At 36.5% G+C, this 13,504-nt stretch overlaps 1 protein-coding gene across 1 annotated transcript in view; it reads right to left on the minus strand.

The window, feature by feature from the left end:
- The window catches only part of LOC136034770 (uncharacterized), a 76,679-nt gene that overhangs the window by 6,625 nt on the left and 56,550 nt on the right, over positions 1 to 13,504 (minus strand). Inside the window, exons 5-8 of the mRNA XM_065716177.1 lie at positions 10,959 to 11,254; positions 7,613 to 7,733; positions 6,272 to 6,445; positions 2,411 to 2,705 (exon numbers count right to left, since the gene is read on the minus strand). Coding sequence (XP_065572249.1) covers positions 2,411 to 2,705; positions 6,272 to 6,445; positions 7,613 to 7,733; positions 10,959 to 11,254 — 886 coding nt within the window. The remainder of the gene's footprint in view (positions 1 to 2,410; positions 2,706 to 6,271; positions 6,446 to 7,612; positions 7,734 to 10,958; positions 11,255 to 13,504) is intronic.

Below are 13,504 nucleotides of genomic sequence, written 5' to 3' on the forward strand. Positions count from 1 at the left end.
TATTTTTCCCACCAAGTTTCATCCCGATCCCTCCACTCTAAGCGTTTTCCAAGATTTTAGGTCCCCCCAACTCCCCCCAATATAACCGGATCCGGTCAGGATTTAAAATAAGAGTTCTGAGACACGATATCCTTCGAAACATCAAATTTCAACAACATCCGATCACTCCTTCATAAGTTAAAAATACATCATTTTTTCTAATTTTCCAGAATTAAACCCTCCCCCCAACTCCGCCAAGGAGAGTGGATCCATTCTGGTTATATCAATCACGTATCTAGGATCTGTCCTGATTTTTCCCACCAAGTTTCATCCCGATCCCTCCACTCTGAGCGTTTTCCAAGATTTTAGGTTTCCCCACCCCAACTCCCTCCAATGTCACCTGATCCGGTCGGGATTTGAAATAAGAGCTCTGAGATACGATATCCTTCCAAACACCAAATTTTGTTAAGATCTGATCAACCGTTCGTAAGTTAAAAATACTTTCGGCTATATCTAATTTAATCTGGTCTGTTTCCTGATACGCCTGCCAAATTTCATCGTCCTAGCTTACCTGGAAGTGCCTAAAGTAGCAAAATCGGGACAGACAGACAGACCGACAGAATTTGCGATCGCTTTAAGTCACTTGGTAGATACCAAGTGCCACAAAAAGCAGAAACAAGACCAAAAGAAACGGATAGAACAAGAAAGGGAAACAGAGAGCATAAAAGGAGATAGATCAGTAGGGCAAAATAGTATTTGGTTCACCAAGATTGAGAAAGTATGTTCGGCCAACAACTCGAAACATAGGCCAAGGGTACAGCATCGATATCGTAGTTCAGAACCTTAAACTCCAGAGCCTCCAGGGTTTCAAAGGTAAACATCTAGATTTCTGATGTCGGGAACACTTCGATGCATAAATTAATTGACTGGTCTGTTCGAAGTCGATCAGAAGCCGATTCTCCTCCCGACAACATAGCTACCGATAACAGGGTTATACTGGACAGTTTTAGGCCCCGCCCCTTCCCACCAATAAAGGTTTGATTCTCCTTTTGTTACAATACTTTTCACGCAGAACCTAAAAAAAAATCGTTCATGGCGAATAGTTTTTACTATTAGTTTATTTAGTTTCTTTTTTTGCAAATTTTTTGGGGTTGAATTTTTCGTTTTTACATCAACAATTAGTTAGGAATTGGTCAAATACCACATTTTAGGCTGGATTGAAAAATGTAATCCTATTTTATCTGATTACATTTCTCATATATAACAACAGAAATTCCACAAGGAGTCAAATGAAAATACCTATCGGCAGAGACAATTCCAAAACATCCTTCTTTTACCAATTCTAAGAAAAGATATAATAATTTGAAAAATAAAAAAGATATAGGCTATTTACCAGGATACGAAACATTTCGTCAGGTGACGACATCATAAAACCTGATAAAAATACCTATAAAATCGAATAAAACAGTACACCAAAAAGAACAATTTTTGAATTTAGCATAAAAATTTGCGAAAGGTAAACTTTTCCAGATAAAAAATAACTAAAATTTGAAGTTGCAGTATCAAAATTTCCCGAGAAATACCCACAAAACCATTACGCATAAAATGACCGTGATGCAAAAAAACAGGACTGCATTTTCGAATTTAGCATACAAATCTACTAGACTTGCGTAGTTTCATATAGCAGACAAAAAAAAAAAAAAATCGTTACAAGGTGTTATGCCCTTGGCATCCTGCATTCCTAGGCGACACTGACTTTAAATTTTTAGATATATAGTCATTTTAATCAGAATGATAGATGGCTTCAAAAACTTTTCAGATATAATAACCAATTCATTCGAAAATGCATCCCTTCCCTGCTGATGGTTTCATATATAGCCTAAGGAATATCTAAAAACTAAAGGAAAATAGTAAAACAATGAAATTCTTACTTTATAATATTTAGGATGCTTTTTCTTATTTAGATTTTCATGTTTCCTTCCATTACTTAAGGTTTTTAAAAATAATCCAAATCGGATTTTGGGAAATTATGCACTCAATCCCAGACAATGTAGGACTGCATTGATGCAACAAAGAAACACATTATTAGGGTTATATATACTGCCATCAGGAAGGGGGAGATGCATTTGCGAGTGAATGGATTAGTATATTTGGAAGGGCATAAAAAAAAAATGAATCCACTAGTATGTTTATCATGTCGCTATGTCAGTAATGGAATCCCGTATAGCCTATATTGACCATAAAAGCAGAAATTTTTGCTGAAAGCAAAATTTTCAAAACAACTTCACTACTAAAAGATTATTTTCAATACTAAGACTTTATTTTTCTAAATATATCTTCGCTATGCATCATTGTTCACATCTTTCATGAGACGGATTCAACAAGCTTGTCTGCAATACCAGTCAAACACCCCTACAGTGAAAATTCTTACCGTTGGATTCTTCGTCTTCATCTCTTTCTCTTCGTTTCCAAGGAGTAAGCAACCCCCAGCCAGGAAAATAGGACCGATTCACAGGAGAAAAACCCCCTGAGGCATTACTTCCACTGGCACTGGGACTAGGAGATTCTCTCATTCCTGACCTAGATGAACTAGCAGGACTGTCTTCAGGTCGTAAACCTAACTCGATATCTCGGCCTGTTTCGTGTAAAGCTTGCATGAACTCTTCGGGGGTTCCATTCCTCTGCTCATACAGATTGATCATGGCCATCATTGGATCTTGCGAGAACTAGAACATAAGTATGTCATTAAAGGAAACCCTGCGAAATGTAAAACAAAACAAAAAATAGAAAATAATAACTTGATTGCTCTAAAAGCCCTAGGGCAACGGCAATACAAAATGAAAAATTCAGTTTCAATTAACATCAACAAAACTAACATAAACACTACACAACGTAGATAACTTCGAAGACCACACTGCCTTTCCATGACGAAAGTAAAACAGTTCAAAATAGGGATGATACCTTTTTATTGACAGCGAATAGATATAAAATTATTTAACTGGATGTTTCGAACACATATACAGTGTGCTGATGTATATATCTAATATGTAAAACATCATCAGCAGTTTTACTGCTGATGATGAACACTGTATATGTGTTCGAAATAGCCAGTTAAATAATTTTATATCTATTCACTGTCAATAAAAAGGTATCATCCCTATTTTGAACTGTTTTACTTTCGACACTACACAAATATAACCACGACATAAATAAAAACATTCACTTATTACAAAAAATCAAATTATATGCTCCATTGCTAGCTTGAGAAATTGTCCTAATCATTCCACACTTACAGAACACTCATGCCTCACTAGAATCATTAGCCATCTTTCATCAAACCTACCATCTCCACAAACTTCCTTTCGCAACTCACACAATACTTCCCACTCACCCATAATGTGATCCACCATCTTATTCATATCTCCACACATTGTGCAAAAGTAAGGACTCCCCTGCCCTTGCCTTCTCCTTAGATATTTTCATTTGTATTCTTCTTTCTTATTTAGCTAGTTTATTTAGGGTAGGCGTACCGATGTTTATAAGCGTAATTTCTAGGTTGAAATCATTTCAAACTTTTCGATGGGTACTTATAAAAAAAGGCGTATAAAAAAAGGCGTAAGGACGGTCTGATTATAATATTAAAGGGTTTTTATATACAATCATATTATAGATAAAGTAGTTTATCAGTCAAAATTCCGTAACTTATGCCAACAAGGTATGAAAACGTGTTATGGAATTCCAGCAGGTTGTGGACATGGACAATATTTGGGCCTTCAGCAGAAAAGAGGAGGAGGGGGTTATTCTAAAGCGGGTGATGCATAGCACTTGAAAAAAAGGGTGCTTAATGCCAATATTTTTACCCTTATGAGACTTTCCATATTTGCCCAGAACATTCTGGACTAGTCTTAAGGTGGGGGGTTGGAGGGTGTAGGCTTTCACAAGTTTTCTAGGTTTGCTAAAGGATTAAAAACTATAACGTATCCAGCAGTTTATTGCTGGAGAGATATGCTTTTTGAAAACTGAGTTAAAAAAAAGAACGCAAGCATAATTTTTTGAGGACAAGTCCAGGGTATCGTCGTTCGCTGAGATAAAACCCAACATCCCAGAATTTCTTTTATTTACAAGGTCTAAATACATATATTTCCATCCATTAACAATTACTTTCCGACATATCTCAGACCAAACTTGGGATAGGCATGAAAAACAAGAGCTAAGAGCTCATATGGCACTTGTGACGAGGCAGGAAGAGCTAAGAGCCAAGAGATCATATGGTATGAGCTCTAACAAAATTCCATAAATCAATAGATTGATTTAAAAGGAAAATAAGAGGCTTAATGCCGGTCAGGATTTAAAATAAGAGCTCTGAGTCACAATGCCCTTCTAAATATCAAAATTCGTTAAGATCCGATCACCCATTCGTAAGTTATAAATACCTAATTTTTTCTAATTTATCCTCTCCTTTTAGCCCCACAGATGGTCGAATCTGGGAAAACAACTATATCAAGTCAATTTGTGCAGGTCCCTGACACGCCTACCGATTTTCATCGTCCTAGCACCTGACTCGCCAAATCACTGAACCCCTGCCCCCACTTAGTGGGGGCAGGGGTTCAGGAGTTCATGAGAGAGAAGTTCAAGAGTTCATGAGGGGCAGGAGTTCATGAGAGAGAATCGAGTACGGTTCTGTCAATCACGTATCAAGGACACTTGCTCATTATATCCACCAAGCTTCATCCCGATTCCTCCACTCCAAGTGTTTTCCAAGATTTCCCCTTCAAACTCCCCCAATGTCAAAGATCTGGTCGGGATTTTAAATAAGAGCTCTGAGACATGAATTCCTTCTAAATTTCAAATTTGATTAAGATCTGATCACCTATTCGTAAGATAAAAATACCCCAATTTTCCCGTTTTCGAAGAATTCTGGTTTCCCCCTCCAACTCCCCCCGATGTCACAGGATCTGGTTGGAATTTAAAATTAGAGCTTTAAAGCACAAGATCCTTCTAAATATAGAATTTCATTAAGATCTGGTCACCCTTTCGTAAGTTACAAATACCTCAATTTTCAAAGCTACCCCCCCCCCAACTCCACCAAAGAGAGCAAATCCGATCCGGTTATGTCAGTCACGTATCTTAGACAGGTTTTTATTCTTCCCATCCAGTTTCATCCTGATCTCACCGCATTAAGTATTTTCTAAGATTTCCGGTCCCCCAACTGCGCCCCCACCAATTACGCTGGATCCGGTTGAGATCTAAAATAAGAGATCTGAGTTACAAGATACTTCCAAATATGAAGTTTCATGAAAATCCGATCACTCCTTCGTAAGTTAAAAATACGTCATTTTTTCTAATTTTTCAAAATTAATCCCCCCCCCCCAATAGAGCGGATCGGTTCCAATTATGTAAATCACATATCTAAGACTTCTGCTTATTTTTCCCACCAAGTTTCATCCCGATCCCTCCACTCTAAGTGTTTTGCAAGTTTTAGGTTTCCTCCTCCCAACTCCCCCCAATGTCACCAGATCCAGTCGGGATTTGAAATAAGAGTTCTGAGACACGATATCCTTCTAAATATCAAATTTCATTGAGATCCGATCACCCGTTCGCAAGTTAAAAATCCCTCCTTTTTTCTAATTTTTCAGAATTACTCCCCCCCCCCAACTACCCCAAAGAGAGCGGATCCGTTCCGGTTATGTCAATCATGTATCTAGGACTTCTGCTTGTTTTCCCCACCAAGTTTCATCCCGATCCCTCCACTCTAAGTGTTTTCCAAGATCTTAGGTTTCCCCCTCCCAACCCCCCCCCCCCACCCAATGTGACCAGATCCGGTCGGGATTTAAAATAGCAGCTTTGTGACACGATATCCTTCCGAACATCAAATTTCATTAAGATCTGATCAACCGTTCGTAAAAATACTTCAATTTTTCTTTTTTTCCGAATTAACGGGCTCCCCACTCCCCCCCAGATGGTCAAATCGGAAAACGATTTCTAATTTCTAATTTAATCTGGTCTGGTCCCTGATACGCCTGCCAAATTTCATTGTCCTAGCTTACCTGGAAGTGCCTAAAGTAGCAAAACCGGGACCGACAGAATTTGCGATTTCTATATTGTCATTTGGTTAATACCAAGTGCCATAAAAAGGTACTGTCATTCTCCTGTGCCTTGGTGAATTCTTACGTTCTTTGCAATGGTGACTCGCATTGTTCTGGTTCATTTATTGTTCTAATCCTTTTCAACTTTTACAACTTCAAATATATCTGACTGAAGTTTAACCTAGGTCAAATTTTGAAACACTTACCTTCAGTTTAGATTTGATTTCTGAGCTTGTGAAACCTATCTTCTTAGCAAGGGTCACCCAATTCTTTCCCTCAGCGACTCGGAGATGACCAGCCAGATCCCGAATAGCTGACACCGCCCAACGATCAGAATAACCGGAGTCAGAAGGTGTGTTCTCGGTCGACTCGAATGTAGACTAAAAGATTAGATCTATCATGCAGCTGTACTAGAGTAACTTAAAACTTTCTGCTCATATTTAAATACCATAGGTCTAATTCAATGAATTATCTTCAAGGCATAGACAAAATTCCTTCATGATTCCAAGTCATACAATACGAGGAATTTTTTTGATGATTTTGTTTATTAATAACCTATGTTTTGTGAGAGAAAAACAAGAAAAAATATCAACTAAACGCCGAGTCCAGCGTTGAGGTTTGCTACATGATTTTTTTTTTTTTTTTTTTTTTTTTTTTTTTTTTTTTTTTTTTTTTTTTTTTTTTTTTTTTTTAATGCTGTCATTAGTTATAAGTAGCTACAGTATCTTACAATGCGAACGGTTTCTGTTTTTTCGTGGGGCTGCACGTACATTTTTCTCCTTCTTGCTTTTTTAGATAGATAAATATGTACCGTGTGTAGATTTTATACCTTAATGTTGTCCTTAATTGTAAGTAGTTACAGTATCTTACAATGCAAACGGTTTCTTTTTTTTCATGGGGCTGCACAAACGTTTTTCTACTTCTTTCTTTTTTAGGTAAATAAATATATACCGTGTGTAGATTTTATGCCTTAATTCTGTCCTTAATTATGAGTCCTAGCCGAGTGAATTGGTACGGTGTTTTTATGATTCTTTGCCCAACAGGTCGAGGCTTTAAGTCCTAATGTACTCAATTATTTGGTTTGGGACGGGGGTCAGTGGCGTGACTCTGTAAGCTCAGCCAGAGTCGACCCAGCTCTAAATGGGTACCTGAAGAAATCTGGGGAAGGGAAACAGGAAGCTTTTTTCATGCGGCTTGACTAACATTTTTCTACTTCTTTCTTTTATAGGTAGATAAATATAAACTGTATGTAGTTTTTGTGCCTTTTTTTATTTTAGTCTCCAATTTTAAAAAATAGAGTACAAATAATCATTATTCCAGAAAGTAAAATATAATGAACTCGTAAAGGATTTTAATGATTTGTTCTAGATTTTCCTACAGTTATTTCTTAAATCATTCTTTTTTTTACAGTTTTGACGATTGACAATTTCCGTCGGTAACTAATCAGTTTGTTCCGATTTGATTTTTCGAATAGATTTAAACATGGATCCATTGAAACTATAAACAAACAAATAACACCTGAAACAACAGAGCATTGGACGCATTACCTTTTGCAAGTTCATTGTAAATATTGCTTCAGTATCACTTTGATCCCTTCTATATCCAACTCTTTCCACCAGCAATTTTCCAAAAGGGGGACCATTGGGCATTACAACGCTATCTTTGAATCTGAAATAATAATTCTTCATTAATTATATACAGAACAATAATATTGATTCAACTAAAAAATTGTTATTACTCAAAGAAGATATTGCATCCACAAAGTATGAAATACTAGGGTTAATGGTTTGAAATGGGGAGAAGGGTGGTATGCAATCGCACTATTAGTCCTGTGATGGCGCAGTGGGTTAGATTTCTGCCTGATAATACGGGCCCCAGAGTTCGAATCCGGCTCTAGCAACACACTGCAGGGGCAAAGCAAGGATCTGAGAAGTCAAGAAGCGTCTTTAATCTGATAATATCACACCAAACTACTGGAATGAAATCCATGTGAAAGTTCAGTTAAACTCCATATCAGAAAATGCAAGCCCTGTGTTTTCACACACCTCTCATAAGCACAGCAGGTGAAAATTGTGACGGCAGGTGAAAAAACTTTCTGTTTTAATAGGCTTCCTGACAGGCACTAACTTTTAACCGCAACTCCTCCAAACTAAGAAATAAGCTATTCTGGCAAACTTCTGAAATGGGAAGATAGAGAGAGGGGGAGGAAGAGAGAGAGAGAGAGAGAGGAGAGAGAGAGGAGAGAGAGAGAGAGAGAGAGAGAGAGAGAGAGAGAGGAGAGAGAGAGAGAGAAGAGAGAGAGAGAGAGAGAGAGAGAGAGAGAGAGATAGGGAGAGAGAGGAGAGAGAGAGAGATGGTAATTTTTTATTACTTGACAGCTTTTTTTCAAAAATTGATTTCAAAATTTTGATTAAAATGGGCCATGGTTCGTTGTTTACTGTTGCTGCAACCATGATTATATAGGTTTCATTAATGCGAATATTTACGACTACCAAAAATATGTTTGTAGTTAAAGAAAGACCCATTAATGAGTGTTTGTTTTATGACTTTAGTGATTTATAAATCGAAAAAAAGAACATTTATTCTTTGTTAAATAGCTTGAAAGATATAGACCACAAAACCAAGCAAGGGGTTAACAACTCACAGGAGTTGAAAAAAGAAACACAAAGAGCAAGGTTAGCAACAGCAGATAATGCTGAAATTACAAGCGTGCGAAGGCTGAAGAACCAACTGTAGCGATATCTTCTTTGCGAAAAACGCAGTCCCATGCCCGTTCGTGAGAATTAAAGGCCCGAGCGACTGGAAAGAGGTGACAAAAATCCGGCAAAGCTGTCTGTTCCCTAGCCAAAAGGATAGCGGAACAGGAATTTGGCTACTAGCAAAAAATTACTCAGGAAAGCTCAAATTTACAAGGGACTATAGGAGCACCAATTTATTAAGCTATTAGTATTGTAAATTTTAAAATGTTTGCACAAACTATCAAATAAACGTGATTTTCTGTCCGATTTTTCAGGGGAGGGGTGATTTTTTAGGAAAGGTCTCTAACAGTGATACCAACATTTTTTTTTTAATACATGCTGGAATTTTTCTTGAAGGTAAATGCGAAACATTTGTGCACAGAAACTGAAATTGCAAAAATAAGTATCAAACATTAATATTGCACACAAAAAAAGAAAATTAAATCAAATCTGCCATTTGCCGAAAAAGCGTAAAAACTAGAATAAGATAGAGATACAGTTTCGACAATAAAAAAAAACAAAAAAAACAAAAAAACAAGTCATTAGCCATGTAATAAATCAGATGTCCCACTTATCTTTCATTGCAAAAAAAAAAAAAAAGAAAAAAAAACAACTCGGATGATGTAAACACAAGAAAAGACTAGGGACAGACAAAAAATGAAGCGAAGATTTGTTTTACCGTTCTTCCTAAATAGTCTAGGAAAATTGTGAAAAAAAGGGGGCAACCTCAAACAAATTGCTATACAAACGATTTTGCATCATTTAAGCCCCAAGACAATTCGTTTGACTTTAAACATTCAGTCTCATCTTCATCAGCAAAAAAGAGCGTAGAATTGACATATATAATCACATTTGCTGGTATTTACTATATCAACATTTTTGCCTCAACTTCAAATTCAACCTCAAAAACTCAAATTTGTGAAAGAGCAAGAGCGGCAAAATTTTCGGATTCTGAATCAGCACATATTTTTTGGTGGGGTAGTGAAAAAATCATTTCTTTAGCAATTTGTTTGAGGTTGACCCTTTTTTTAGAATTTCCCTAGAGCTTCTCCCCCAACCTCACTCTCCCTCAAAGCTTTAAGCCCCAAACAATTCTTTTGACTTTAAACACTTAGTTTCACGTTTCATCATTAAAAAAGAGCGTAGAAATGACATATGTAATCACATTTGCTGGTATTTACTCAATCAACACTTTTTCCCTCAACCTCAGGTTCACCCTAAAAAAAAAAAAAATCGAATTTGTGAAAGAGCTAGAGCCATAAACTTTCCGAATTCAGAATTAGCATATATTTTTTGGTCGGACAGTGAAAGAATCATTTGTATAACAATTAGTTTGAGGTCAAACCATATTTTTACTAGACTAAACTAATGTATGGATAGCTAAAGCTGGTGATAAAAACCTTATAGGTTTTGAAGTGCAAAACGTTGGGAAGGTCGGACACGATTAAAGACACATATTTGCAGAATCTTTTCTTTGAATTATGCTTAGTTCAGACACAGAGGACTATTTCCATCCTCAATTAGAGATACCTCTCGAGTAACTACTCCCAACTCTTATGCCGCACCAACAAGTACCAGCTCAATCGCTTGCTGGTTGATAGGTTTTACAGTCAATATGAAAACTATTGATAATAGCCATAGCAAAGAATAAATATCTGTGCGTAAAAACTAAAAAACAAAAAGCACCATAGAGATACTAGAAACAAATTGTGTACGCTAGAAGCAATATCAATTATTCATCACATGTACATCCAGCTCTTTCTCTATGAAATGACATGTTTTTTTAATTTAATTTTATTTTATTTTTTTCCCTTTAGATACCCCTTTCAATATAAGTGAAATGTTTTCAGACATTATCTCTCATTCCACCATTTGCTTTGAATGACTCTCCAAAATTAGTAAGTTGGTAAGAGTTGATTTAGTCAAGTAATTTCCATCCATCCAAAGTGTTTCTGCTCTTAGTTCCCCAATTAATTTTAGGCTTCTGGAACAGTCAAGTCATTCAAAGTAATTCAGAATCAGAAACACAACCTTGTGGTCAACCGTCTTTAAGTGAGGATTGACATGGAAAAGTGATCACTGGATGTCGTCGACAAGTCTTCACCTTTTATTCAATTCCACCAATTACAATATTAAAAAGAAAATAAATAAATACCTGCAGGCATATTGCTTTTCAATATTTTGTCCTTTAAAATCGGCTTCTTGGACGAGAGAGCTTTCACCAACTTGTTTATCGGCTTCAAACAAATCTGAATGCAACTTGAACAATACCTTTCCAGAGTGAACTAGCAAAGGTGTTGCGCTGCTACAGACACGGGTATGTTTGTTTCTATTAGGTGCGGATTGACCACTCCGAAAGAATATTACCTGAAGACCAAATTGCTGACTACTGTCTGATGTAGTTACATAGGCTTCACACATCATTGGATATGCCATGCTAGGTTGCTCACCCTGAAACAATCATGAAATACGTTGACAAGCAGTAGTATACCACAACAGTAAAAAAGTGTCGTTTCCACGGAGGCAACAATGACATATCGATCATTAGATTTAAGAGATGGACATGCTTAGCGTTTATAAAACTAAAAATATTCTTAGTAATACAACACAGATAGCTTTGGAACTGGGTATTTTTTTTTAGGTTAACTCTTATTTCGAGCACTTTTCACGCTGATTTTACTTCTGAGAGACTTTCTCAGCATGTTGATTACTTTTAATATAAGATTTTTGGGGTTACTGTCTCACATAGTATGACATTTGATAGCTTGGTTGAGCAAATTGTCTTTGTTGTATGTAATAGATTAACGACACTTCTTGACTACTAAGATCCATGTGTCCGCCCTACAGTGCGTTGTAACAGCTGAATTCGAATTCTAGAACCATGCTGCCCAGCTGAGATTAAGCCAACTACGCCCAGGACAATTTTCCTCGTTCTGTATCCATGTCTTAGAAATATAAAATAATTTGCCAAGAATACGCTATCTTTCTTTAAAAAAGTTAGGTTTTCATTTGCACGTTTACACTCTTAAAATGCTGGAAGAAAGCGCGGGCTATGTCTGTCTAGCTCTTTATCTAGGCAAAAAAAAGTTACACCTATGTACAGTGAGGATCATCCTCACTGTACAAGGTCATTCTAATGTGATATGTGGCATCAAATTGGGACTTTTTGTGTGATCCATGAAAGATCTACAGCCGATCTGGGCTGCCATGACAAGACACAGAGAAAAATCTGTAGAAAAAAAAACAAAACAACGAACCTATGGCCAGGAGATAGAAAACAATTCCACTGCTTTTCTGCGGACCTCGCTAATTGCATATTTGCAACGCTGCGTTTATCATTGAGTAGATTCTGTGCATATATTGGTGTCATTTTTTATTATTATTCTTTTTTATTTTAGATTTTACTCCTTTTCTTTTTTCAAATAGTTGTATTTTAAAATTATTTTGTTTTTAACATTAAAGACGCTTAGTTTTATGGAGGTGAACTATACGTCATGATTGTTGTCTTTTCTTTCGACTGGCCACATAAGCGTTCTTTTCTTTTACTTAATTTTTTTTCAGTCAATGACTTCTTATCTCAACAGAGCCTTAAGCTAAGACCTCTCAGTTATGGTAAGTGGGTAAATTATTACACATCCTTCTATCAAAAGAAATAATGTGGTGAAATTGATATTTCAATAAGGTGTCTTTATAGAAATCCTTACAGACGAAAAATTGCCTTTGTAAGGACCACAGCTATCCTGTTAATTTACATAAAAATTTGTGAATTTGACGTAAAATATAAGAATTAAGTACAAAATTGAGGGAGGAGTTTTGACACTAGCTGAATTTAAAAATTTTAATGGTCAAAAATCTATAGCCAGATACATAAAATACTCCACTTGAATACTACCCCTCTCAGCCCCCTTAGTAGGCAAAAGTTCAGTTTTGAAAGAACTACCTAGTGAGAAAATGATTTCACTTTCAAAGATACTGATGACAATATACCCCTTGGAATCTTTATGAGATAAAATTGCACATTTTCTTTTTTTTGGGGGGGGGGCTCTAAGAAAGGTGGGAAGTAAAATCCATATTTAATGCCCTATTTAAACAAAAACTCATGCTGAGTTCTTTAATTCAATCGCCTAAATTGGAGAAAGGGTTGTTTTTATCATCTCTTTTTATAAGGTTCATTGTGCACGTTTAAAGAACCTAAAAAAAAGAACAAAAATTAATAAAAATTTATCTGATGTCTGAAAAACAAGTGTTTCACTGAAAACTGAGCTCGCTTAAGTTATTTAGAGAGTTTAAATTGTAATCAAGAAGTTATTAACACCACAACCTGTCAGACTAGTGACTCCTCTAAATTCGTCCCTTATTTTATGCAGGCTATAGGACCTTTCTGCTCTTAAGTAAAGATCCTGTTTTTCCGACGACTTTGTTTTCCCGGTAAAGGAAACAAGAATCGAAGGAGAAGAAGCTAGCAAGGTAAAAGATACTATTTTAACATTGGTACAAAAGTTTTTATGGCACTTGGTATTTACCAAGTGACATATAATGATCGCAAATTCTGTCGGTCTGTCTGTCTGTCCCGGTTTTGCTAGTTTAGGCACTTCCAGATAAGCTAGGACGATGAAATTTGGTGGGCGTATTAAGGACCAGACCCAGATTAAATTAGAAATAGTCATTTACTCGATTCGACTATCTGGGGGGGGGGAGTGT

Source organism: Artemia franciscana, chromosome 13, assembly GCF_032884065.1.
Source record: "Artemia franciscana chromosome 13, ASM3288406v1, whole genome shotgun sequence".
Classification (NCBI taxonomy): domain Eukaryota; kingdom Metazoa; phylum Arthropoda; class Branchiopoda; order Anostraca; family Artemiidae; genus Artemia; species Artemia franciscana.